This window comes from Selaginella moellendorffii, unplaced genomic scaffold, assembly GCF_000143415.4.
Source record: "Selaginella moellendorffii unplaced genomic scaffold, v1.0 SELMOscaffold_23, whole genome shotgun sequence".
Lineage (NCBI taxonomy): Eukaryota > Viridiplantae > Streptophyta > Lycopodiopsida > Selaginellales > Selaginellaceae > Selaginella > Selaginella moellendorffii.
The window spans coordinates 825041-849225 of NW_003314284.1; the positions used below are offsets into that span (position 1 = coordinate 825041).

Here is a 24185-nt window from a genome sequence, read left to right on the forward strand (position 1 = left end):
TCCCATCGCGGTCTCCAAGGCAGAGCTAGACATTGGTAAAAACAAAGCTTTCATCGTCAAGATCGACCTTCCATTTGTTTTGCGATATGATGATGAGGACCACTCATTGAGACAAGGGCGAAGGCATATGAGCTTTCATTATAATGGAATCTTTCCTATTTGGTCAAACAAAACAGCGCTTAAACATTCTCGGCATCTTTTAAATATTCCAGGGTTTTACTACCGTTATGGCCAGTTAGGGTTCTAGCATGCCCTGGCGGAAGGTCGTGCTCGTGCGCGGCGCCTCGATCGTCTCTCGCGATTTCAGCACCCGGCTCGCTCCAGGTAAGGCCAAGCGATCCGGCAGGCACAGCACATTCTTCGACAATCGGCGCCAGCAGCAAGGCAAATCGGCATTGCCCGGCGGCCTCGACAATGCGCTGGTGTGGATCGACAGCCACCAGCAGGAGGATTGCGCCCCGGCCTACGGGAATCTACTGCGAGATTGCGGCGAGCTTGCGGCGGGGAAGAAGATCCACGAGCACGTCGTCAAGAACGGGTACTACGAGAATGTCTACGTTGGGAACCATCTGGTGCAAATGTACTCCAAGTGTGGGAGCTTGGAGGACGCAAAGAAGGTCTTTGATGGGATGCGGAGGAGGGATTCCATCTCCTGGAGTAAGATGATCGCTGGATACGTGAGGCACGGGCTCGCAAGAGAAGCGATCAAGCTCTACAAGGCCATGGCGATCGATCCAGACGGGTTTACGTTCTCGGCCGTGCTCAACGCCTGCTCGAGCTTGGGTCCGCGAGCTCTGGAAGTTGGCAAGGAGATCCATGCACACATGAAGAGGATCTGGCTCAAGCCGGATGTTTTCGTGGACTCGGCTCTGGTGACGATGTTCGCCAAGTGTGGGAGCTTGAAGGAGTCGAGGGAGGTGTTTGACGACTGCCGCTGGAAGGACGTGCTCTTCTGGAACAGCATGATCGTGGCGTACTCGCAGAGCGGCCATCCCCGAGAAGCCATCGAGCTGTTCAAGAGCATGGGATCGTCGTCGCCGCCGGTGGAGCCAAACGCGATCACTTACACGACGGTGCTGGCTGCGTGCTCGGCTGTGGAGGATCTGGAGCAGGGGAAGGAAGTCCACCGGCAGATGGTGGACGCTGGCTTCCAGTTCGACGCCGCTGCTGAAAACTCCCTCGTCAACATGTACGCAAAGTGTGGGAGCATCACGGAAGCTCGCGAAGTCTTCGACGGGATGAAGCAGCGGACAGTGGTCTCCTGGACTGGGATCATCAGCGCTTACGTCCGGAAGGGCCACCCTCGCGAGGCGCTGGATCTCTACCGGAAGATGGGGTCCGAGGGCGTGGAGCCGAATGGGATCACGTTTGCCAGCGTCCTCAGCGCGTGCTCCAGCTTGGGAGCTCTCGAAGAAGGCAAGGCCGTCCACGCACAGATGAAAGCCGCGGGTTACAAACCGGACTTGGCGGTGGCGAACGCGCTGGTGAGCTTGTATGGGAAGTGCGGCAGCGTCGACAGCGCCCGCAAAGTCTTCGACAGGATGAAGATCCGGAACGTGGTTTCCTGGACCGCGATGATCTCCGCCTACGCGCATCACCGGCACAGCGAGGAGGCGATCCAGCTCTACAAAGCCATGGACGTGGCTCCCAACGCCGTCACCTTGGCCAGTGTCTTGAGCGCCTGCGCCAGCCTCGGCAATGCGGAAGAAGGCCGGGCCGTCCACGAGAAGCTGGCTTCCACCACCACGGGCCTTGCGACGGACGAGGTGCTCCAGAACGCTCTGCTCAACATGTACGCCAAGTGTGGTGACGGAGACGCGGCCAGGAAGATCTTCGATGCCATGGCTGTGAAGGACGCGGTCTCCTGGAGCGCCATGATCTCGGCCTACGTCCAGCAAGGTGTCACCGACTTGAGCCTCGCGAAGTCTCTCCACTCGCAAGTAACCTCCGCCGGTTTCCACACTGACAGCGTCGTTCAGACGTCCCTCGTCAACCTCTACGCTCGGTGTGGGAGCTTGGGCGATGCCAGGAGCGTGTTTGCCGAGATGGAGGTGAGAGACACCATGTCCTGGAGCACTCTCATCGCCGCCTACACGCAGCACGGCCGGGGTGGCGAGGCCGTGGAGATGTGCCGGAGCATGGAGCTGGAAGGCGTCCAGGCCAGCAGCTTCATCTACGGGACGGTCCTCACGGCGTGCTCGCAGGCGGGGCTGTTGGAGTCGGCGCGGCACTACTTCGGCTGCTTGACGAGGGACTGCGGCGCGCCAGCCAAGTTGGAGGACTACGTGTGCATGGCGACGGTGCTGGGCCGGGCGGGCAGGCTGGCGGAGGCTGAGGAGCTCCTGGCGGTGATGCCGTTCGAGGCCGAGTTCGTGGCGTGGATGGGCTTGCTGGCGGCTTGCAAGGCACACAACGATGTCGAGCGCGGGGCTCGTGTGGCCGAGGTGCTCTTCCGCCTGGAGCCGCTCAACGAGGCGCCGTATGTGCTGCTGTCCAACATTTACGTGGCGGCAGGGAGGCAGGAGGAGGCTGCTCGCGTCAGGAGGAAGATGGGAGACGTGATTGCGGCAGCGGGATCTGGGGAATCGATTATCGTAAGTTAAGCGAGCGGTGGCATGCGTTTCACGTGTTGTCTCGAATCTCGGCTGCGGCAGACACTGTCAAAGATCTCGACGCTGGAAAACCTCTCTGTCTGTATAGTATAATATTTTTTTGCTGGGGGACTGTCCGGTCCAGTCCAGTCTAGTAACACGGGCTTGTTTTATGCTCCAGGAAAACTTCGGTGTCAAACCTGGAAACTTTCAGTGTCAATACACACAGTTTTAATCGACAATGGACAAAAATCAAAGCTAACAAAAGCGGTACCTTGGTGTTGATGCACAAGTCAAATCCTTGGTGTTGTTTTCTTCCATCTGCCAAGAATCTCTCGTCCCTGATTTTGTGTGAAAAAAGAACAGGAACGGCTTGCACAGGAGGTTTGTACCGAAAAGATTTTATATACCTTTCGTGCACCAATGCTAAACTTGTTGTCCTCTAAAGATAAAGCATGCAATCCGCATGGATGAAGAACAGCTTCGTAGCTGTAACAAAAATGCGAATGATAAAACTAAGATGAAGAAAAACGTTCTCACGCTTTGGGCGACGCTGCATAAGGCGGACCGCCTTCGTGATCTCCAACCTGCGATGGTATTTAAAGCTTTTAAAGAACGATAGCTTCCACTCACCGGATACATGAGAGTTAAAAGCTCGCCGTCCCGCGCTAAGAGCTCAGCCATCTTCTTCGCCCAAGCTGGTCTCAAAGATGGCTCCAGCGCACAAAAAAATCTGGAAAAAACTGAAAAACAAGTACACAAGGAAACAACTTACGTGTAGTCGAAGATGAGGTCGAATGGTTTCGGCTCGCTGTAGCTAAAGAAATCGACCGCTTTAAATTCCACGTAGTTCTGGCTGGTTGTATTTTTTGATGTCAACTAGTGCAAAAAAGAGGCATTTGTAAAAATGAAGTGAAGAAAAAAAAAAAATCGCTTGAAATAATCGTTTACCTCTTTGGCTCGTTCAAGAGCAGTCTCGGAAATATCAAGGCCTACAACATGCCGAGAAGGGTTTGCTAATGCGAGAACATCATATCCCTGGAAGAAGAAAATGAAAGATAAGAGATCAAAGAAAGCACGCGAGGTAATTGCACAAATTCTAAAGTTGCTTACCGATCCACAGCCTGGAACCAAGCATCTTCCTTGGGGCAATTGCTCCTGCGAGACAAGATGCTGGATTAATGGAGTAACTCCTCCCAAATCCCACGGCGTCACCCTCTCCGCCCAGCATTTTTCCCAAGCAGCTGCGTGGAAGAAGAATTCATATAGAAGCAAGCAAATCCTCACTCACCGGGTGGAGCGCCATTCACAATCCGCTGGAGCGGCGTCGCCATGGCCAAGAACCCTAGAAAAACAAAAATTTGCCCTGTAATAAAGCCGCGCCAAAATTTGAAATGCACGAACGGCTACTTTTCCTCTTGCGAGGGTTAGGGTTCTTGGATGAGAGGCGATCGATCCGGGCGCTCAGCAGCGACATTGGCAGCGCCAAGAAGATGCCGACGCCTCTCACGCTGCGTGTGGAGGAGGGGATCGTCCAAGGTACGACGTTTGATTCCGGGAGGCTCAAGCACATCACCATCGGGCGCACAAGAACAAACAGGTTCCAGATCAAGGATGAGACAATCTCGCAGAAGCATATGTCTGTGGACTGGGTGGACGATGCGTGGGCGGCCCAGGATCTGGGAAGCTCCAATGGCACCACCGTGAACGGCGTCTCGATCGGGGTCAAGACGCCCTACAGGCTCTACAACGACGACCTCCTGCGAATTGGGGTGGACACCCGGATCAGGGTCATTTTTCACGATGGATCGGGCTCCAGGAAGCTGGAATCCGTGAAAGAAGAGGGCGATCAAAACGCCCAAGAAGAAGAAGAAGATCTAGCGGGCCAGGGAGAAAACGTGAAGAACGACGCCATGGAAGAACGCATAGAACAGGAAGTGGTGGTGGTGGCTCCTCGACCACAACAAAGTGAAGGAGCAAAAGAGAAAGTACTCGAGATAGCAGCACTACCGAGCTTTCCAGCAGCAGCATTGATACCAGCATCGATCAAGAGCACCTCTCGAGCAGCGCGGAGGCGGCCCACGACGAGCAAAAAAGCCAAGCCCGTGAGCCAAAGCACAGAGATGACGCTCAGGGACTGGTTCCGGCAAGAAATGGTGCGCGTTCCAACCATCTTACACGAGAGGGCCGAGGCCACCATCAGAGAAATGGAGATCCACGCCGAGCAGTTGCGAGAGAGCTACGTGCACCTACAATGCTGAGTGAGACGAGCAGCGAACGAAGCCTTGGATGTAAGAAAAAACGTATCAACACCATCGGTCTCACTGCCTCGGCAATAGCGTGAGACCAACGTCGTCACCCTCTTCGTCGAACTCCCGTCTCGTCCTCAAGCTGTCGAAGATGCTATCTAGAGTATCGGCGGACGACGGCGCCACCGGTCGTGGGGGCTCTCTCGACGCCGCCAAATTCTGGCTGTGCCCCGAGAAAGACTCCGGGAGAGCAAACTTCCATCTCGATGCCTGCTCTTCAAAACGCGTTGCGGGAGCTCCAACACCACCACCACCAACGGGGACCGCCACCGGCATGGACTCGGGTATAAACGGCATCACCGGAGGCGGAGCTCTGGAGAAGTTTGTCATCCCGACTTGCGGCTGCCCCCGGCCTTCCTTCCTTTGCTCGCGCATCGCCATGTACTTTGCGGCGATGTCCGCGTGGGGGCCGCGAGGAACTCGCGGCGGGGCTGGAGCTGGCGGTGGAGCTGAGAATCCTTGGTTGGCGTCCTTCTTTGGAAGGGGACCAGCGTGCTGCTGATGGCCATTTGCGTGGATCTTAAACGGCTCTTGCGGTCCCTGGAACAAAGCTTCTTCTATCAGCACTAGAGAAAACTGCGAAGTAAACTTTCTTACTTGCTGCAGCATTGCTTCTGTCTCCTGATGATCCGCCTCGCTGCCAAAGTTTCGTGCTAGTGGCACAAGGTGCTCTCCAATAGCCGATCCTCGCTCCAACCATGCCCGTTCTGTAAACGGCACCAAATAAGAAAAGAAAAAATAGAGCTTCAGTACGTACCTTTGCGGATGATAATCACACCAGATGGATTGCATCCATCTGTTTCTTCGGCCTCCTCGTCAAAGCGGAATCTCCGCCAGCTCCCGAAAAAGTCAATGAGACGGTTGAGAGCGTTGGTGGCGATCACAGCCGTGTATATCACCATAAAAATCGGATACACTCTATTGAAAGTGTAAAGAAAATTCCCTGACGAAGAAACTCCCATTCGCTGCAAAGGCAATGGGATCACTGTTCAAGTAGAAAGTTAGCAAATTCATGACCATACCTTTTCAAAGACGGTGTTTTTGTGACGCTCGTCCTCCAGTCTGATCAATCCGAGATAGTTGTAGCACACTGGCGGTGCGTAGCGCGAGACCATTCTGCCACAACAAGCATGACAATTTGATTACTCACAAATGACAGAAAATTTAGCTGGAGTTTCTTACGAGCAAATCATCAAAAGGCTCACGGCATTTGTATACTTGGGTGCAAAGTAATAGTATGTGAACATTCCAAGCTTAAAGAGAGAGAAATACGTGCATGCGCACATATACATCACAGGTACGAACGCAAGAACCTGCGGAAATAGAAGTTCGGTATGATGACGAGCAAGAGTAGCAGCAAAAATCAAACCTGCACTAATATCTCGCTGTCGGAGGTAACGTTTATCAAGAATGAAAAGAATGAAAGGTCGACTTTAGCCGGTAACAAGGTGGCCTCAGCGATCAATAATGCAGCTGTCATACCACCAAAAATAATAGCAAATAACCGCAGGATTTTTGGTCTCAAGCTACATCGCCAAATCCATTCTACAACCAGCAAAACCACGTTTATGCCAATAGCATATCAGAGGAGGAATTACCTAGATGGTCCAGACGACGAGCCATGGTGCCAGTTCTTGGGGGTCGAATCCCTGATGTGTAAAGCCTGAAAAAAAATTAATCAGTGCAAATTTCGAAACCCCGTAAGAAAATCTCACCATTGTTCAGCCGCACCCCTCTCATAATTTTTCATCGTATCTTCCAACTCTAAAGCCTCCAACACAAGAGCCCCGTATTCACTGGAACAACTTGTAGTAAACAATGAAGAAAAAACCGTTGATAGAACACACCTTTTATATCTTGCAAAAGTGAAGTGCGCCTGTCTAAGACGACGCCTTAGTTCCGCCATCCCGCTTATGTCTTGGTCATATTCCATGTCGTTATCACTCATACGCCCCGCAGATGGTTTGAAGGATGGATTTTCTTGCATCTGAGAGGAAAATAATGTTATCATCCAGAAGGCTATGAAAAGGTAAAGAACATGTACCATCTCAACCAACATTTGCTCAATGAAGTCCATACACGGCCGTAAGACGTCTCGTCTCGACATCTGGTTAGAAATGGCTTGGCAAATCTGTAGAGACGAAAAATCTATAGCAAAGATCAGGTGTCAAAAGAAGCAAATGTAGCCTAAGTAGCTGACTATGCTCACCACAACAACAGTCGACAGCTCCTGATGGGCATCATCCAAATTCACGGCGACTTTGGCAACACGATGAGTAAGGAACTTGAAGCGGTACTGCCAGTTTGCCTTCCGCCACATGCTCCGAGGAATTTCTATGAAACCAAAACCAAGAAGAAAGGCTCCAGTTATCAACCCAAAAAGTGTCGAGCACGTCATGGCAAAGCCAAAAACACCACTCCTGGAAGATAGAATAGAACACTGAGTTCCCTTCAACGCAAAAACTATTAATGAGCTTCATACCATTTCAGCTTGTCGAGCGAGATGAGAATGACGATGCAAATTATGCCGATCACACCAACACTGACGTAGTAGACAACGTTTGCCTTGACGCTGGTTTTCAGCCTCTCTTTTACAGTAAAGTCCCCGGCATCTTCGTAACTTTGCATGAGAGGAACTATAATCCTGGAGGAAGAAATGGTAAGAAAAAAACGGAACTTCCACGCGAAGCTTGAAAGAGCTCACTCACCATGTAAGAATGAACGTACTCCAGTAAGACCAGCCCCAAAACATACTAACCTGCGTTGGATCTCCATCCGAGAGCGTCTGTGGAAGAAACAAGAGAGATTTGAGCTTCCAGGGTTTATGAATTGCCAAGAACCCTAGAGATCGGAAGAGAAATTCCGCGCACTCACCGTCCAGATGTCCGCCGGCACCAGGATTATGATCGACAGGGAGCAAAACCACGCGTACCCGACGGTGATTAGCACATAGGTGGGTACGCTGGGCGCCGAGAAGTAGCGCAGCGTCCCCCCTACCAGGGCAAGAGTCGTCGGCAAGGCGAAGGTGTAGAAGACCCACATCTCGAGCCGCCGCCGCGATTGAATCGATCGATCCCGCCAAGACCTAATCCAGGAGGCCGCGATCCATCCCCGCCCCTCCTAAAGAGCGTCGCCGGGCCCTGGAATCCCACAGCCCTGTTTTTGGCGAGAATGTGTTCTCCAAACAAAATTTCGTGCGCATCTGACGGCCCACACCCCACCTAAATCACAACCCTAGATCTGGTATATTCAAAGCGCAAGATGCCGAATATCCTCCCGCGTTAAAATTTCAAGCACGACAAGATTCCCATATTATTTTCGCGGGAAAGCTTTTTCTTGCTACGAGCAAATGGCCGTGAGGAGGGCGTGGACGAGCATTAGGTCAGCGAAGTAGTAGTGGCCGATGCCGCCATACCAGGGCGTCAGGGAAGGCGGCCTCCCATAGTGACCGCCATCACTGTATCTGTGATCGTAGTGCCAGGGGAAGGTCATGTCGTAGGCATCGACGAGCAGCACGCCCTCGCCAAGCACTCTCCGGATCTCGTCCCCGAGGACCTGGTTGAATGCTTCCATCTTCTGTGGATTCGAGGGCATGGAGCGCGACTCGCCCGCCGGAGTGATCGTCGAGCGAAATATCACGCGCGGCGTCCTCGCTTTGATCTTATCCCCCGTGGCTAGGGTTTTCCAGAACTGCGCGGCGGCCGTGGCGGATTCCAGGAACTGGCTGGCGTTGCTGCATCGGACGCCGTCGTGCATCCCGGAGTTGAGGATCAGCGCGTCGGGTGGGGAGCCGCGGAGGAATTCTTGCGTCACGTATGCGCGGTAGAGAGGCTCGTCGAGTGTTGCGAGGCCCAGGAAGTTGAGGTTTGGATTGGTGTGGCCGTTGAAAATCTCCACCACGGTGAAGTTTTGCGAGGGGTGCGACGGATTGGTGAGGTTGGCGATGAATGTCCGTGGCATGGAGTTGTGGTGGAATCCCAACACGAAGTTCATGAGGTTCCGGATGGTGTCCTGGTGGTTTGAGTCGCCCCAGAAGAAGATCTTCTTCCCGTCCAGGCACTTCCATGCTTCGCTCGAGCTCCATATCTGGAACTTACAGTGTGCCGAGTACACCCAACCGTTGCTCTCCAAGCTCGCGATAGCTCCGCTACACTGGCTCTCGTCGCACTTCTCGTTTCCATCCAAGCAGCGGTAACGTCCTTCCTTGTCTAGTTTGCATGACTCGTTAAATTTCGTTCTCGTCCATTTGCCAGACCATCTTGTGTTCGATCTAAAGTCGCTACTGCTGCAGATCGGGAGTGGTCGGGACTTGAAGATGCTGCTTCTGGATGCAAAGCGAATTTTCAGTAAGAACATCTGTTTCTTGAGAGCCCATTTGTCTGGCTGCTGATCCAAGCCATGAAAGTTTGGAAACAGGAGGATGGCTTTGAAGGTGTAAGGTCCTGCGAATTCGTCGTCCACTTTGAGCTCCACAAGGTAGGAGCCATCTCCCACATCTGTTACTGGTGGTCGTGACTTCCAGTTGGGACCTGTTTTCCAGGGGATCAAAGCTCTGGATGCGTTTAGCGTCTTTCAAGTGTAACGTACCTGAGAGATCTGTCTCGAAGAAATCTCCTCCAAAGCACCGCCTACTTCCATCGCCAGCATACGAGACGATCCAGAGCTTGTGAAGAACACCGGTGGACAAGGTAACCTCGCCTTCATTCTCTGCTCTGGGAAGCCCAAACAGGATCGCAGCTGCGGTACTCACGTTGTGGCATTCCCGTGTGCCGTTCTCAGATAAGCGCTGGAGCAAAACTTTGGACGGGAAAGAAGAAGAAGAAGAAGAAGAGCTCGTTGGAATGGAAGAAGTGGTGGTGTGATCCGGCAAAAAATCGAGATTATAAAAGGCTCCTGGCTTGACAAAGTAAAGTCCCAGGATCATCACGCTTGCAAGAACAAAGATCACACTGCTCAAGAGTTTCTTGTGGGCGCTAAAGTACTCCATTTGGAAGAGAAAAATTCCCGGGAGGTAGAAAGTTTAGAAGAAACTGTTGAGCCAAACACGCCCGCAGAACAGTTGATTTTTAATGGGGAAATATTCGTTTTGGGGGGAATCGTTTTAAAATCTTCCACTGGATTGGATTCTAGGGTATTGCTAGGGTTCTAGCGGATGAACAGCGCTGCGAAGGCGCGGTCGCGGCACGTCTATCGATCTGGAGCTGCTGGATGCGGCGGAAAGCCGGCGCCTGTCAATGCCAAGAACACTGGCCAGGTCTGTGAGATTTCGATCCGACAGTGCGGCATTTTCTGAATGGATCGATTGCCTTGCAGCCGCTGCCCTGCCCCCTGTGCGACAGGATTTTCAAGCAGGATGGACGCCTCAAGGAGCATCTCAAGAACAAGCACGCGGATGAGGAGCTTCCGCCGGCGTCGACGGAGAATTTAGCTTCCTCCTCTTCTTCCTCCGATGCTCCGCAGCAGCAGTCTTCTTCTTCTTCTTCTTCTTCCTCGTATCCAGTGAAGACGCCGAAAACTCTCTTGCACGAGTGGTGCCAGAAGAACAAGAGACCATCTCCAAAGTTCATGCATGTCGGTATTTACCTCCTCTTTGTCATGCTCGAGCTTTTTCTCTTTGGTTATAGGTTCAAAATGAAGGGAGCTTTCACTGCCGGGTGATCTTACCAGATGCTAAGAAGAGTGAACTGGATGTTATACTTTGGTGCCGAGCTGATAGTCCAAGCTCACAGGAATCACACCACCGAGCAGCGGTAATGGCTTTGCATCACGTAATGGGAGACCGCAGGTATGGTTTCAAGGCTATAGTTTTTATAGATCAATGCGCTTATTCATGTAGATTGGATCGAATACTTCCCGAGGAGTATCGACAGCAGTGGCATGATCTCGACGCTGCTGCCGCAGAGCGTGAAGCAAAGCTCAAGATGAAGCTGGAGAAGCCGAAAAGGGTTGCCTATCCGCCCAGAGAGCTTCAGTCGGTTTTTATGAGCGAGGGGAACAGAAAACTGGTGGAAGAGGTGATAACAGACAGCACTGGCAGTGTAGAGGAAGCTCCCGACTTTGAGGATCAAGCTCAAGCGCTGTCCTCATTAGTAGAGATGGGTTTCAAGGAAGAACACATCGAGTCGGCTCTAGAACGGGCGAACAGCATTTCATCTGCACTCGACTGGCTCATGCTAAACGTCGATGAAAGTGATCTCCCGGCTCGGTTTGCTCCTCAAGCGTCCAAGGCCGCCGTTCGTGTAGTACAACGAGCAGTCGAGTTTGATCCAACTCAGAACGCTATCGCTTTAGAACTTGCTCAGTACGGGTACTCCTATGAGCAGTGTGTAGCAGCATTCCAGGAGACCGGAAGTTTCGATCTAGCCATCTCCAAGCTTTTCCATATTGCGGTCCAAGGGACGAAGACACTTCAAGCTACGGTTTCCTGGTCGGACCTTTCAGCTATGAGGGAGGAAGAACTGGTAGCAATCGGCGCCATATATCCCACGGCTGTTCTTTCGAACGAGCTCTTAAAGTTCGACGTGGAGCTTCCACCACAGTCCGGGAAAAGATTGGAGATGGAGGTAATACTGCTTACACTCTTCTTCGCTTAATACTTAAATATACTGGTACGCTGCAGGTTAGAATCTCAACTGATAGCTCCTATCCTTTTGAAATTCCAGTTCTAGGATTCCGATGCAAGGATTTGGATGCCTCGTACTTACAAGCCGTGACGAAGAAGGTGGCTAACCGTGCTTTGGAATTACTTGGCATACCGATGATCTACGATCTGGTTTGTTATGCAGCCGAGGTATCTTTGCAACTTCTTTCAGAGCCAGTAAAGGTTGATGATCGAGGAGGAGATGTAAAACGTCATACCTCTGCAGACAGTAAAGCTCATGTGGTCGCTGGGAAGCAAAGAAGCAGCCGGCAGTGGGATGAAATAGATTGTGCCGCTGAAAGCACAAGGCTCAAGGATGACTGGGAAAGACTCCAGACGTCACGACAATACGCAGACATCATGACATCAAGAAGAAGTTTACCGGTTTTCAAGCGAAAATCTGAAATACTTGCAGGGATAAGCTGCAACCCAGTGACTATTATTTGTGGAGAAACCGGCTGTGGAAAAAGTACACAGGTATGTCATAAGCTATTTGCCATTTTCTTAAGTGTGTTTCTCTTTCAGATTCCTCAATACGTTCTCGAAAAAGAGATTGAAATGGGGAATGGAGGAAGCTGTAACATTATCTGCACCCAACCCCGAAGAATTTCTGCTCTTGGTCTGGCTGCTCGTGTTGCCATGGAACGCAATGAAGTCGTTGGAAGAGTGGTAAGTATAGCAGTTTACTATTGACTCCATAAAAATCTGGTGTGATTATTCAGGTTGGCTACTCCGTGCGTCTGGATAGCTGCTGCTCTAAATTCACGAGACTGCTGTTTTGCACAACGGGAATTCTGTTGAGGAGGTTGCTGTCTGATCCAGAGCTAGAAGGCGTTACCCATGTTATTGTAGATGAAGTGCACGAGAGGACTCTTGAAAGTGATCTTCTTTTATTACTTCTCAGAGAGCATATACAGAGGTTGGCTGGTAATTTGCTAGTATCTTATCTTTATTTTCTGATATTTTCGCTTTGTTGTGACAGAACAAGAGGCAAAATCCGCGTTATCTTGATGTCGGCAACAGCAGAAACAAGCTTATTTTCTGATTATTTCCAGCAAGGCTTGGGTCTTCGCCCCGAACTTCTTCGAGTACAAGGCTTTACATTCCCAGTTCGAGAATTACATCTGGACGACGTCCTAGAGCTGACAGGATATAAAGTAACAAAAAACTCTCGATTTGCGACGAATAAAAAGGCTAAGAGCGAAGTAATGACAACATCTGCCTCGAACAGTTTTGACAGTTGGGAATCCAGGGTAGGCGAAAACTCTGAAACAAATATGGAATACAGTGAAGCTACTATGCGGAGCCTGGACACGGTTGATGAGAGCGTAATCAATTACGAACTTATCGAGCTATTGCTGTCCACCGTCTTTTCACTTGAACGTGAAGTTTCAGATATTTATGGACCTCTGGTAGCGGTGGATGATACTAGCAACTGGAAACCAGAAGCTGGATCCGTGCTGGTTTTCCTTCCTGGAATGATGGAAATCAGCAAACTTCAGGCCAGGCTTCAAAATTCCAAGCAACTATCAGCATATGGTGTTGAAAAAAAGTGGGTCCTGGCATTGCATGGCTCGCTCTCGAGTGAACAACAGAAGCGAGTTTTTGTGAGGCCTCCGCGGGGTGTGAGGAAAGTAGTCCTGGCAACGAATGTTGCTGAAACTAGCATCACCATTGACGACATATTGTAAGTATATTTTCCTGTTTTTCCTCCGACATGGTTTTGATGTCCTTCTCGCAGGTATGTGATCGATACAGGACGTCACAAGGAAATGAGCTATGATCATTCGAAAGGCTTGTCGTGCTTGCAGGAGACCTGGGTCTCAAAAGCAAGTTGCAAGCAGCGGGCTGGTCGTGCTGGCCGTGTTCAGCCTGGCTGCTGTCTCAGACTCTACAGCAAGAAGCAGTTCAAAGCTTTCGATGATCACCAGCTTCCAGAGATACAAAGAGTCTCCCTTGAAGGACTTTGTCTTAAGGTAAGAAAGAATCTTTCAATAGCTGGTTTCATGGAGCTCTTTGCAGGTCAAGTCGCTTCTTCAATCAAAAGTACAATCAACTCTATCTAAAATGCCCACGCCTCCCGACCCGGACGCTGTTATTGCAGCAGTTCAGTCACTAAAGGACATCAACGCGTTTGATGCGGAGAACGAGACTTTGACACCCCTCGGCAGACATCTTACACAGATGCCCGTGGATGCTCGCGTCGGGAAAATGCTCGTCTTCGGCTGCATGCTCAAGTGCCTCGATCCGGTCCTCACCATAGCTGCCAGCATGAGCGGACGCCCGGTCTTCTTCTCCCCGCAGGACAACAGGGAGGAGGCGAGACTAGCAAAGCTGAGATTGTCCGGGACCAGCAAGAGCGACCACATAGCTCTCGTTGCTGCTTACAACGGATGGATCACCGCGAGACGAGACGGATGGGAAGCCGAAAAGGACTACTGCGCCTCCAACTTCTTGTCACGGGAAGCTCTAGCCAGCATAGAAGCCAGCCGCGAAGACTACCTCAACGTACTCAGAGAGCTTGGATTCGTACCCGGTGATATATCCAGCCTCGAGGCAAGCTCCAACAGCGTCAGAGTTATCAAGGCAGTCGTCTGTGCCGGCTTCTATCCAAAAATCGCGAGAGTTCGCCACCCCGAGAAGACTTACGTTCAGACCGAGGGTGGAACCGTTCCAAAGCTAGCGGCAGCTCACGAGGTCCAGTACTTCACAAGGCTCGACGGCAGGGTGTTTCTCCATCCGGCCAGCGTTAACTTCTCGGCGGGGCACTTCGAGAGCCCCTGGCTGGTAGTGACGGACATGGTGAAGACGTCCAAGGTGTATGCGAGGGAGACGTCCATGGTTCCGGCTTACAGCCTTCTCATCTTCGGAGGGAGCATCAGCGTTCGTCACGAGAGGCAGATGATCGTGGTGGATGGCTGGCTGGAGTTTGAGGCCCCGGCTCGGATCGCTGTGCTCATCAAGGAGCTCCGGAAGAGAGTGGACGCGCTGCTGCTTGAAAAGACTGGAAATCCTGGCCTAGACATCTCCAGCAGCGCGGTTGTGGCGGCTCTTCTAAGGCTACTGGAGACCGATGGCTTCTAGTCTGGTGAGAAAAAGCTCGTTGTTACTTATGTAGCTGATATGGTTTGCTTAGGAGCTTTGGCTGCTCGGATCCCAATGGAACTCCCCGGTAGATTTTGAAACCATTTCCGCGCACGTAAGTAGAACCAGGCTTGATACGAAATGTTTGATGTGTTGCAGCTGACTTTGAAACATCTTCCGGCACAGAGGATGAACAGCAAACCGTTTGTGAGATCGACATTTTTCCTGTAAGGACGTGGTTCCCAGGTCCCCTGTTGAATGCGTAGCAGCACACTCGGAGCTTAAAATGCAGCTGGTGGGCGTTTCTGCCACCCGTAGGCACGAATCTTCTAGACTCTGTAAAATGCGCCATACTTGGAGCTCATGGCCTCGAAAAACTCCTTCCCCTTATCCGCAAGGCCGGCATGGCTGCACAGAGCTAGAATCAAGGGGCTTGTGTCTCAGCCAACAAGATTTATATGTCTTGGAATGTCCCGATTCAAACAATGCGAATGGAGAAAATAGCCAGGTTTTTAAAAAGTAAATTGAAACCAAAGACCATTTGCTAATTTAGAACTCCAATTAGAGTAAAAGTGTTGATAAATATTCTAATACATAAAACTTCTAGCTATTAAGCTTCATTGACTGAGACCAACTTTTGTCTTTAGTGATCCTATGTAAATTTGTGTGCAAAGTAAATTATATGCTTGTAACTTTTCATTCCACCCAAATAAGCTTGTTGTCTTTGGAATGGTTAATATTACATTTCACAAACACAAATAAGGGGTAGTTTCCAGAGTTTAGATTGATGAAACCATGTAATCATCGATCAAGATCTAGGTTTGATGATCATTCTAACAAGCTAGCATATTGGTGGCAAAACGTAGGTGCACGAAGACGACAAAGACATGTTCAATTTCAACTGCCTATTGTACCTCATGCTTCTTTTTCAAAAAAGCAAAAAGTCTTATCCACGTTTGGCCATGCCACAGCAATACATTCAAGTTTGGTAATCCAGAAAATATAGACCTGGACCATTTAAGTGCACTCTGTTGATGGAGATTGAAAACTACTTTCTACAGAGTTTCAAACCATCAGAATCCCTTGATTCATCTTTTAATGAGAAAAGTTTCCAGCACACTATCAGCTACAAGGACGAAGTGGACGACATAAATGCCAACAAGATTGGATGACAAATAACTATGGTGGTATATTTGAATCCATTAGTCTCATGCTTCTTGGGGGGCACTATAAAGACCTGAATGAATAAATGAATGAATATTGAAATAAACACTGCTAAAATTAACTCATAATTAAGACATGCCTTCTCTTTGTCCATGTTCTGAACACACTGGTGAAGTGTGTTCCTCTAAGATCATCAGGAAGTGTCTGATCCTACAGGATACAAAACTAACTACTTATAAACTAATTGGAAAGTTAAATAGGAATTTAAAAAATATCGCTTATTCTGTGCCGGTGGCTGGAATCCGAGCTTGGGAGGATATACAGGGCAAGAGTGATCTATTGTAGCAGGCATTGCCGTCTCATCTCACCACTGATTGAAATGGGGCAGATCCCACAGAAATTTGCGCTATCGATTTTAAAACTCCATTCAAGTACAAAAGGGTGATATAATAATATTAAAAAAAATCAAATAAATTTCGCGTTTGTTTGGCGTCTGCCTTGTTAATGACATCACAGAGTGAACAATGTAGCAGATGCCCTGAAAGGCCATATGCTTGAAGCATCTGTCCATGACACGAAATTCCACTGGGGCATTTGTAGAAAGCTAGAAAATTACCAGCCACACGGGAATATTTTTAGAATCTTCGAATAAAGATGGGTCAACGAGCAGTTATACAAACACCACGAAAGGAAGTTGAGCACTGCCAGTACTATAAGAACTCTATCAACTAGGTCCCCTGGGGACATTTGTGGTCCCTTAGAAACCGGAGCTGTCTTTATTTGCTCCTTGCCAAGCTGCTGGCGTGGAAGATTTGCGGAAGATTCCCCCATTCTACAATCTAGCTGTTCAGACCTCGCTAGAATTCAAACGCAGCAGTAGTGCTCCCGTGTGAGAGTCAACCCAAAGTCAGCGGGCATCGACACGCCTCATTGACAAGCCCGGAATGGGCCAGAATGGTCGCAAAGGCAATCCTGCCCGGCACAATCCCTGCCAAGTTCATCCTTCGGAAGAAAAAGAGGGCTTTGCCTGGTGGCGCATCATGGCATTCCACGACATGAGGACAGGCATTACATGGAGTTGTGAGAGCTTCCTGAAATTAGCTATTTTGCTCACACCCCATTTTAAGAATCTGCCATATAATCTTTACACTTGCATCTGCGAAAGAAGAAGAGCCGAGGTCATGATGTTCCATACCGTGACATCAGTGCATGGATGTGAAGGGTTCCCTGGCCTCACACACTATGCTCAGCGAAAGAGCCCCGTGATCACCGAGCTCCACGACACAACGTGCATTTGCAGCATTCTGTGGAATGCAAGCCTGGCCTCGTCCAAGCGGAATCTATTTATCTATTTTGGCACTGCTCCAAGCAGCCATTTTCTGAAACACTGACGTTTACAATACTTTGTGCGTCGACATTTAATCAAACATTTCTTGTCATCTCAATTTTCATGTTGTCCTCAAAACTTTTCCTCAAACCACAAGTCATGTCAACGATTTTGCTAGAACCCAGCTGGACTGAATCATCTTTTGCTAGAAAAAAAAATGCTCTACAATCAAATCATCACAACGCAAGAAATCATACCCCTTTCTTCCTTTACAAAAAATATCCTCCTTGCCTCCGCATCCATTCCATTGTGCAAACTCAGTTGTTGGACGACACAACATCGTGAAGTGGCATCCTCTCAAACACGGCACTTGTAGCAACCCGGCTTGGGCATATGTGCTTATATATCATTTGTTCACGAGAAGGCATTCTATGACAGCAATGTCAAACATGGCCGACGGAGGCCTGGCATGTTAGCAAATGTAGAAATCAGGCAGTTCCATCATGCTACCTCGTTCCACTTGGGTAAAATCTCAAAGAACTGTCTACTCTGGAAGCACTGTGCAAACACGTTATCATCAAGTTCCAGGTGATTAGATCCCACAAGGGTGCATGCCATCGAACATCAATCAAGGTCTTCAAAACACCGACTCTGAGCATCAGATACTATGTCAGGCAGGGCGACTTCATAAAAGGAAAGGTTTGCTGTTGAGCATAATGTTGCATGATCTGGTGTCAGGTTTGAAGATCTCCTGGCCTGCTGCAGTTTCAGCACCAGTTGAACTAGCAATAGCGGAGATTGGAAGCAAGAATGCAGTTGTGACTTTGTGGAGATCTTTGCATGCCTTCAGACGGTTCCACAGAGCTCTTGCTATAAGATAGTAGTCTTGTTTTATTTCATTATTTGTATTATTTTATTTTAGTGACAGCAGAGCGGTTTAGTTTATTTGGAGCTTTTGTGAATGCTTGCCATCCAAATATTTTGTGTAGACATTTGTGATGTGCTCTTCGTATAAGGTTGACCTGTAGAGCGGTGGGTTTTGCTCATCGATAAATTCTGGCAGGGGTCCTATCACAACGTCCCGCGATGGATTGCAAAATGCCACGATGGAGAGACGAGTTTGATCAGGCTGGACAAGGACCCGGTGCTCAATGCTCTTGTATTTGCCATTGCTCAAAATCTGGCATGGAAACCATGATAGAAATCAATCCAAGTCAATATAATAGCTTACTTCAAGCTGATCAGCGATGTTCACAATGAATGCATTCTTTATAGGCTTCAAGTCGTACCAGAGATCACCTTTCCTGGCCTGGAGTCCACCAACTTGATCTTCAAACAGGATTGTCAAACCGCCGCTGTCGGTATGGCCATTCATTCCAAGAGCAAGATCAGGATTTGGGCACGGTGGATAGTAATTCGATCGCAAGATCATCTCTGAGTCTCCAAACGATTTCGCGAGGCAGTTTGAATCCAGCCCGAGCCCTTCTGACAAAGCCGACAACAGAGTCTGACTCAGATGTTTCACGCTTGAAACATAGCTGGAAGCGAGCCTCCTGCAATATCCAAGAAAACAAGCAATCTCATGAAATCCAAATTGATCAAGCTCATTTACTTGTAGCACGCTGGTTTTTCCGGCCATGGATGCTCCTTTTCTCTGTTTGAAAAGTAGTGCTGAAAGTGATCGTGCCACTCCATATGAGTCTCTTGAGAAGGTGTCATACTTGTACAGTACCGCACTGGCACAAACACCTCCTCCGTATAATACTTCATCTTCTCCTCGATCGGAAGATCAAAGAGCTCAAGCACTCCATAGACCATGCCTTGCATCGTTTCAACAGGAATCCCGTGGTTGATCACCTGTGGCATGTGGCATCATATTATGAATGATCAATTTTAGATACGATACATAACAGGTACACATCAAAATACCTGAAAGATGCCCCATTCACTCGAAGCCATGCACAAAGTTTGAACAAATTCCTCTCGGTCACTCTCCAATGCAGCCATGTCAATCACAGGGATCTCCACCCCGGGAACGATCAAATGCTTCACAGCTCGGTGGCTGGGAGGTTTGATATAACAGCCAGGAATGGTAACGAGGCCATTATCCATGAGAGCTTTGACACCAGTGTGCTCATTGGCATTTGCAACAAAGGAAGGCATAGCTATAAGATGAATGAGATTGCATAAAATTGGTTGGTTTATATAGTTGATTTTCCATGACGTTAAAATCCAAGTCACATGGCCGATGATTCGCGAAAGATCTTCTAGGTGGCAGCCCACGTGGCCATCATGTCAATTACTTAAAACAACACGTATTTGTTTTAATATTTCTCGAGAGCTGTTTCGACGAAGTCGGCAGGGAGCAGCAGCGAAGGAGCGAGCACAAGATGTACCATCGATTTTCTGCATCTATCAGTCTCATGTTTGACAAATATAACTAAATAGATAGTCCATTGTCAAGCATGAAACTGATGGATGCAAAAATGCAAGATTGAAAATTGAAGCCGCATCTTGCATATCTCGCAGCTCCCTCCCTGTGCGCTGTCCAGGCTTTGGTTTCCAGGAAACCTTTGTTTTCTGGAAAGCCGGGTAGAAAACCTAGTCATTGAGACAAGAGAAAACAGTGACTTGCGAAGTGCTCTTTCAATCTAGCTACCAGGATCATGGTTGGGACGAGAACACACCTCTACAACAGTCGATGGATGGTTGCATTGGCAAGTTTTTTCCTCATGATCTCCTCAGGAGGATCACTCAACAATTTCAGCCTCTTCTCGCAGCATCTCAAGCTGTCCCTCGGCTACAACCAAAAGAATATCAACACCATAAGCTTCTTCAAGGACGTTGGCACCAGCGTCGGCATTCTCTCCGGCCTCGTTTACGATCTCACCGGGCCCTGGGTCGTGCTCCTTCTTGGATTCGCGCTAAACTTTGCTGGATACTTCACGATATGGCTGGCTACAACGCAGAGAATCGCACACCCCCACGTCTGGGAGCTGTGCTTCTATCTCTTTATGATCGGCGCGTCGGCAGCCTTCACCACCACCGCGGTCCTCGTGGCCTGTGCCAAGAATTTCCCCAAGAACCAGGGCATGGTTCTTAGTCTTTTCGACAGCACACAGGGATTGAGCGTTGCGATGTTCACTCTGCTTTACCAGGCCTTCTTCTCCCGCAGCGATGATTCCTTCGTCCTTTTGCTGGCCTGGTTTCCATCGCTCTTATGCCTTCTCTTCGCGTTTGTCATTCGATCCGTCCCACTCGACGGCCGCTACAATGACTCGAGAACGCTCTTCGTCTTCTTGTCGGTAACCTTGATCCTGGCTGGATATCTCATGGCGATTATCATCCTCCAGCATTTCGTGCGCCTGGAATCTAGGATCATCAAGGCCTTCTTTTCCATCATGCTGCTCATACTCTCCATCCCGGCTCTTGTGGTTCTGAGACAGGAATCCAAAACCTTCCATCGCGAGGTTGATCTAGTGGAGAACGCAGCTCAAGCAGATAATCAAGATCATGGCAACAACGTCGTCAACGTAGATCCTCCGGATCATGGAGCAAACGCCGCTGCTCCAGCTATCGCCTTGCACAGCGCGATCTTCTTCTTTAAAGGATCGCCCGTCAAGCGAGGAGACGATTTCACAATCCTCCAGGCGCTCTGTAGCATCGACATGCTTCTCATCTTTGTGGCGTCAACCTGTGGCATTGGCGCTGTGCTCACCGTGACCAACAATTTCGGCCAGATTGGAACGTCGCTGGGCTACTCCCAGGCCGGAACAAACACTTTCATCGCCCTCCTTAGCATCTGGGACTTCATCGGTGGCGTTGGCGTTGGCTTCATCTCGGATATATGCCTCGCCAGCTATGGCGTCGCAAGGCCCTTCTTCCTGTGCCTGGTTCTCTTGCTTCTCTCGCTTGGGAGCTTGATAATCGCTCTTGGGCTTCCCGGAGCGCTCTTCTACGGCTCGGTTTTGATTGGGTTATCAATCGGTGGCCAGTGGTCGGTTCTTTACACCATGATAGCGGAGATCTTCGGGCTCAGGTTCTATGGGACGCTCCAAAATGTAACTTACGTCGCTAAGGCGCTGGGAACTTATGTTTTGTCCGTCCGGGTGGCAGGAGTTTTATACGACCGCGAGAGTAAGCTTGGACCGGACGTTGGTGATCTCCTTTGCCATGGATCGCATTGCTACAGAGCAACCTTCTTCGTCATGGCTGGAGTGTGCTTGTTTGCATCTATTGTGAGCTTGATCTTGTCCATTAGAACAACAAAGTTTTATAGTGTCACTCTTCGAAAGAGACTAACTAGTTAATAAATGTTAGCTGCTGAAATGAATAGTAAAACTTCTACTAGCTGCTGAAATGAATAGTAAGCTTCTATAAGTTTTATAGCGTCACTCTTCGAAAGAGATTAATTGGTTAGATGCTCTGTAAGGCACTCACTGTAAAGCTTTGGGATTAGTAAAAATGCTCAAAAGAAGCTCTCATGCCTTCATATGTTTCTCAGTTGACGATAGAAATATAATACTATTGTACATCGATTTTCTTTTATCCTGGCCGTTCCAAAAAATGATGTCCGTTTGAGAGAAACCTTAATTATTTAGTAATAAACCTTACTTTTTAACTTCTAATACTCAAACTCATTGTTTCAACACTTTGATCTTTTGCACTTTTGATCTAATGGAAAAGTAAAGTGACTACTTTTGAGTGAGGATAGGCAAATGTCTTGCAAAATGCCTGTGAAAAATTAAGTTAGATTTGTGCGGTTCATGAGATTTGGGGAGTTCTCATCATGACTTATTTTTTGCTCTTTGTTCTCAAGTAACAAACTTTGGACTACAGTCTATATTGTGGTGGGGGGGAGGCAGGGTTTCACTGTGAGTTAGTTCCACTTGGAATTTTTCTCACACCTCTTACTGCCATTTTCATCAGGATATACATCAAAAAATAGTTCGGGAGATACAAAGAGTCTCCTTATTAAGGACTGTGTCTCTAGAGAGAATTGGTTTCATTGGAATTCTTTGCAGGTTAAGATGCTTTTTCAACCGATCGTGTCTAAAATGCCCACGCCTCATGCTGTTCTTGAGTCACTAAAAGACATCAACGTTTGATGCGGGAGACATGGGAAAATGCTCTTGATCTTCAGCTGCATGCTCAAGTGCCTCGATCCGGTCCTCACCATAGCTTGAGTCACCACACAGCTCTTATAATGCGAGACGCTCTAGCCAGTATAGAAGCAAGCCACGAGGATTAACTCCGGGAGCTCACCGCCATCCGGACTTCGAGAGCCCCCAGCTGGTAGTGACGGACATGGTGAAGGTGTCCAAAGTGTATTCCAGCTTCTTATCTTCAGAAGCATCAGCAGATGATGACGATGAGAGGCAGATGATCGTCGTGGATGGCTGGCTGGAGTTTGAGGCCGCGGCTCGGATCGCTGTGCACATCAAGGAGAGTGGATGCACTGCTGCTGGAAAAATGGCTTCTAGCGTGGTAAGAAAAAGTTCCATGTAACTGATTCAGTTTCCTTTTGTTAGAGCTATGGCCCCAGTGACTCATGAAACTTTCCTGTAGAGATTTTGGAAGCCACTTCCAACACACGTAAGTAGAACCGTGCCTGTCGCCGGGTCAGGCTTGATACTAAACTGCACTCCCAGGAATTCTTTGATGTGTTGCAGCATCTTGATACCGTAAGAAGAGAGCTTCCCGACCCTGACTTTGGAAACATCTTCCGGGCACAGAGCACAGAGGATGAACAGCAACCCCTGTATAGCAAACAAGAAAGTTTGTGAGATTGACTTCTTTCCTTTCCAGCTTCACAGATAGATACCTGGTGAGTTGAATCTACGACTCCTCCCAGCCTTATCTCCTGTAGCAAGGACATGGCTGCTTGCGTCCCCAGGTCCTCTGGAAGTTGGAGCTCGGATGCTCCTGAATGCATAGCCACGCACTCAGAGCTTAAAATGCAGCCGGTGGTCGTTTCTGCCACCAGTGAGATCCCATAGCCCGGAGATCTGTGCCATGACAAAGGAAGCAAGATGAAAAAAGTTGACTTTGCAGCACAAAATCATGGAACTTACTTCCCGGACTCCGAACCAGTGTAGTGATCGGTAAAGATGTACACGTCGGGGAGCAAGCGATTTAGCACACCACGAGCGGCATCAACCATTCGATTGGCCATATGAGGTGAGACGCGTGTGGAGTAACTCACTCCTCGGATACGTTTCACCATGCCCTCGTCCACCCATGTAGCAGCCTGGCGAAGGATTCTTAGCGAGGAGAGAAAGAAAAGAAGAGGAGTTTGGAGAAACTGACCGTGAGGCTCTTGGGGACAATGGGAACTTTGAGGACGACTTCACCGCCACCCAAGGGAGGAGCTCCGCGGGCAACAACCTTGAGTTCTAGGCCTTCGATTGGAACACCAAAGTGCTTGAGCATTGGCAGTGTTGCTGTGCGAAAGGTGTCGACGCAGGGATCCCTGCTGTCATTTGTAATGCCTGTCACAGGCCACAAAGAATTCTAGTTAACAACCGAGAGACTTGGAAATCGAAACACGAAGAAGAAAGAAACAAGGAAAAGCAAAAAAACGTTCTGGATATGGAGGAAAGCATACCTCTCAGTGTGATCGAGAGCGGCTTCTTTCCAAACAATCCCAAGATGATGAGAGGCTCGAGAAAGTATCCAATTCCGCGACCCGTCCCACAATCGTGGACGAGGTTGCGTCCACCGGCTAAAATCCCTGGCTTGTATCGCAGCTTCGTGCCTGGACTGCTGAAAATAAGAAATCAAGGAGCAAAAGGCAAGACGCTTACCCGTCTCATTGATCTCTATCCCGCAGCCATTGCTGATCTTCTCCACCAGACGGAGCAAGCTCGCCTCGAAATCACACAATCCAGGCGCCTCACTGTCCGCGCGGATGTCATCGATCCTCAGTGCGGTGTTGGAGAGCGTCGAGAGCACGAGGCGCTGCCGGAAATGCTGGGCTCCTTTCATCCGTGCCATAAACCCTAAACCACTGCCCTAGTTTTTCGATTTAAAGGTAAAAGCAAAATTGGAGCAACTAAACAAAAACTAAG

General features: G+C 49.2%; 9 protein-coding genes across 13 annotated transcripts; 4 read left to right on the forward strand and 5 right to left on the reverse strand.

The window, feature by feature from the left end:
- The first annotated feature begins 127 nt into the window (after positions 1-127).
- Positions 128-2833, forward strand: LOC9656652 (pentatricopeptide repeat-containing protein At4g18520, chloroplastic). The gene has a single exon (XM_024678883.1). The coding sequence runs from the start codon at positions 249-251 to the stop codon at positions 2601-2603; it is 2355 nt and encodes a 784-aa protein (XP_024534651.1). The 5' UTR covers positions 128-248; the 3' UTR covers positions 2604-2833.
- LOC9643061 (thiocyanate methyltransferase 1) lies at positions 2670-3937 on the reverse strand. Of its 3 annotated transcripts, none has more exons than XM_002974014.2 (9): positions 3883-3937; positions 3705-3835; positions 3543-3629; positions 3367-3470; positions 3225-3324; positions 3132-3178; positions 3002-3080; positions 2866-2932; positions 2670-2791 (listed from the first exon to the last, which is right to left on the reverse strand). In XM_002974014.2, the coding sequence occupies exons 1-8, from the start codon at positions 3923-3925 to the stop codon at positions 2885-2887; spliced, it is 639 nt and encodes a 212-aa protein (XP_002974060.2). In that variant the 5' UTR covers positions 3926-3937; the 3' UTR covers positions 2670-2791; positions 2866-2884. The 3 variants fall into 3 exon arrangements, with proteins under 3 accessions (XP_002974060.2, XP_024534654.1, XP_024534653.1); XM_024678886.1 differs by having other exon boundaries at positions 3705-3749; positions 3883-3922; XM_024678885.1 differs by having other exon boundaries at positions 2673-2798.
- Positions 3938-3985: 48 nt separating this feature from the next.
- On the forward strand, positions 3986-4852 carry LOC112347708 (FHA domain-containing protein At4g14490-like). Its single transcript, XM_024679039.1, has 2 exons — positions 3986-4537; positions 4643-4852. Exons 1-2 carry the CDS (start codon positions 3986-3988, stop codon positions 4850-4852), a joined length of 762 nt encoding a protein of 253 aa, XP_024534807.1.
- Positions 4853-4856: 4 nt separating this feature from the next.
- On the reverse strand, positions 4857-8063 carry LOC9656653 (LMBR1 domain-containing protein 2 homolog). Of its 2 annotated transcripts, XM_024678884.1 has the most exons (14): positions 7775-8063; positions 7609-7685; positions 7383-7544; positions 7110-7320; positions 6945-7031; positions 6748-6887; positions 6616-6696; positions 6499-6563; positions 6270-6445; positions 6083-6213; positions 5923-6016; positions 5658-5865; positions 5498-5607; positions 4857-5440 (listed from the first exon to the last, which is right to left on the reverse strand). In XM_024678884.1, exons 1-14 carry the CDS (start codon positions 7940-7942, stop codon positions 4913-4915), a joined length of 2238 nt encoding a protein of 745 aa, XP_024534652.1. In that variant the 5' UTR covers positions 7943-8063; the 3' UTR covers positions 4857-4912. The 2 variants fall into 2 exon arrangements, with proteins under 2 accessions (XP_024534652.1, XP_002974061.2); XM_002974015.2 differs by having other exon boundaries at positions 4857-5607.
- An 84-nt stretch (positions 8064-8147) lies between these two features.
- Positions 8148-9985, reverse strand: LOC9656654. Its single transcript, XM_002974016.2, has 2 exons — positions 9488-9985; positions 8148-9429 (listed from the first exon to the last, which is right to left on the reverse strand). The coding sequence occupies exons 1-2, from the start codon at positions 9885-9887 to the stop codon at positions 8240-8242; spliced, it is 1590 nt and encodes a 529-aa protein (XP_002974062.2). The 5' UTR covers positions 9888-9985; the 3' UTR covers positions 8148-8239.
- A 386-nt stretch (positions 9986-10371) lies between these two features.
- On the forward strand, positions 10372-15148 carry LOC9656655 (DExH-box ATP-dependent RNA helicase DExH1). Of its 2 annotated transcripts, none has more exons than XR_002992838.1 (11): positions 10372-10471; positions 10525-10685; positions 10737-11463; positions 11520-12017; positions 12066-12209; positions 12263-12459; positions 12523-13227; positions 13282-13516; positions 13563-14628; positions 14677-14739; positions 14811-15148. XR_002992838.1 is itself a non-coding variant. In XM_002973820.2 (11 exons), the coding sequence occupies exons 1-9, from the start codon at positions 10466-10468 to the stop codon at positions 14622-14624; spliced, it is 3735 nt and encodes a 1244-aa protein (XP_002973866.2). In that variant the 5' UTR covers positions 10372-10465; the 3' UTR covers positions 14625-14628; positions 14677-14712; positions 14784-15148. The 2 variants fall into 2 exon arrangements, 1 of the variants encoding a protein (XP_002973866.2); XM_002973820.2 differs by having other exon boundaries at positions 14677-14712; positions 14784-15148.
- Positions 15149-17991: 2843 nt separating this feature from the next.
- LOC9643062 (flavanone 3-dioxygenase 2) lies at positions 17992-19278 on the reverse strand. Its single transcript, XM_024679040.1, has 4 exons — positions 19045-19278; positions 18728-18972; positions 18347-18668; positions 17992-18295 (listed from the first exon to the last, which is right to left on the reverse strand). The coding sequence occupies exons 1-4, from the start codon at positions 19276-19278 to the stop codon at positions 18053-18055; spliced, it is 1044 nt and encodes a 347-aa protein (XP_024534808.1). The 3' UTR covers positions 17992-18052.
- A 461-nt stretch (positions 19279-19739) lies between these two features.
- LOC112347658 lies at positions 19740-21542 on the forward strand. Its single transcript, XM_024678893.1, has one exon. The coding sequence runs from the start codon at positions 19782-19784 to the stop codon at positions 21423-21425; it is 1644 nt and encodes a 547-aa protein (XP_024534661.1). The 5' UTR covers positions 19740-19781; the 3' UTR covers positions 21426-21542.
- A 1071-nt stretch (positions 21543-22613) lies between these two features.
- On the reverse strand, positions 22614-24184 carry LOC9656656 (probable RNA 3'-terminal phosphate cyclase-like protein). Its single transcript, XM_002974018.2, has 6 exons — positions 23922-24184; positions 23723-23872; positions 23425-23606; positions 23190-23365; positions 22940-23123; positions 22614-22874 (listed from the first exon to the last, which is right to left on the reverse strand). The coding sequence occupies exons 1-6, from the start codon at positions 24109-24111 to the stop codon at positions 22665-22667; spliced, it is 1092 nt and encodes a 363-aa protein (XP_002974064.2). The 5' UTR covers positions 24112-24184; the 3' UTR covers positions 22614-22664.
- Between the last annotated feature and the right edge of the window lies 1 nt (position 24185).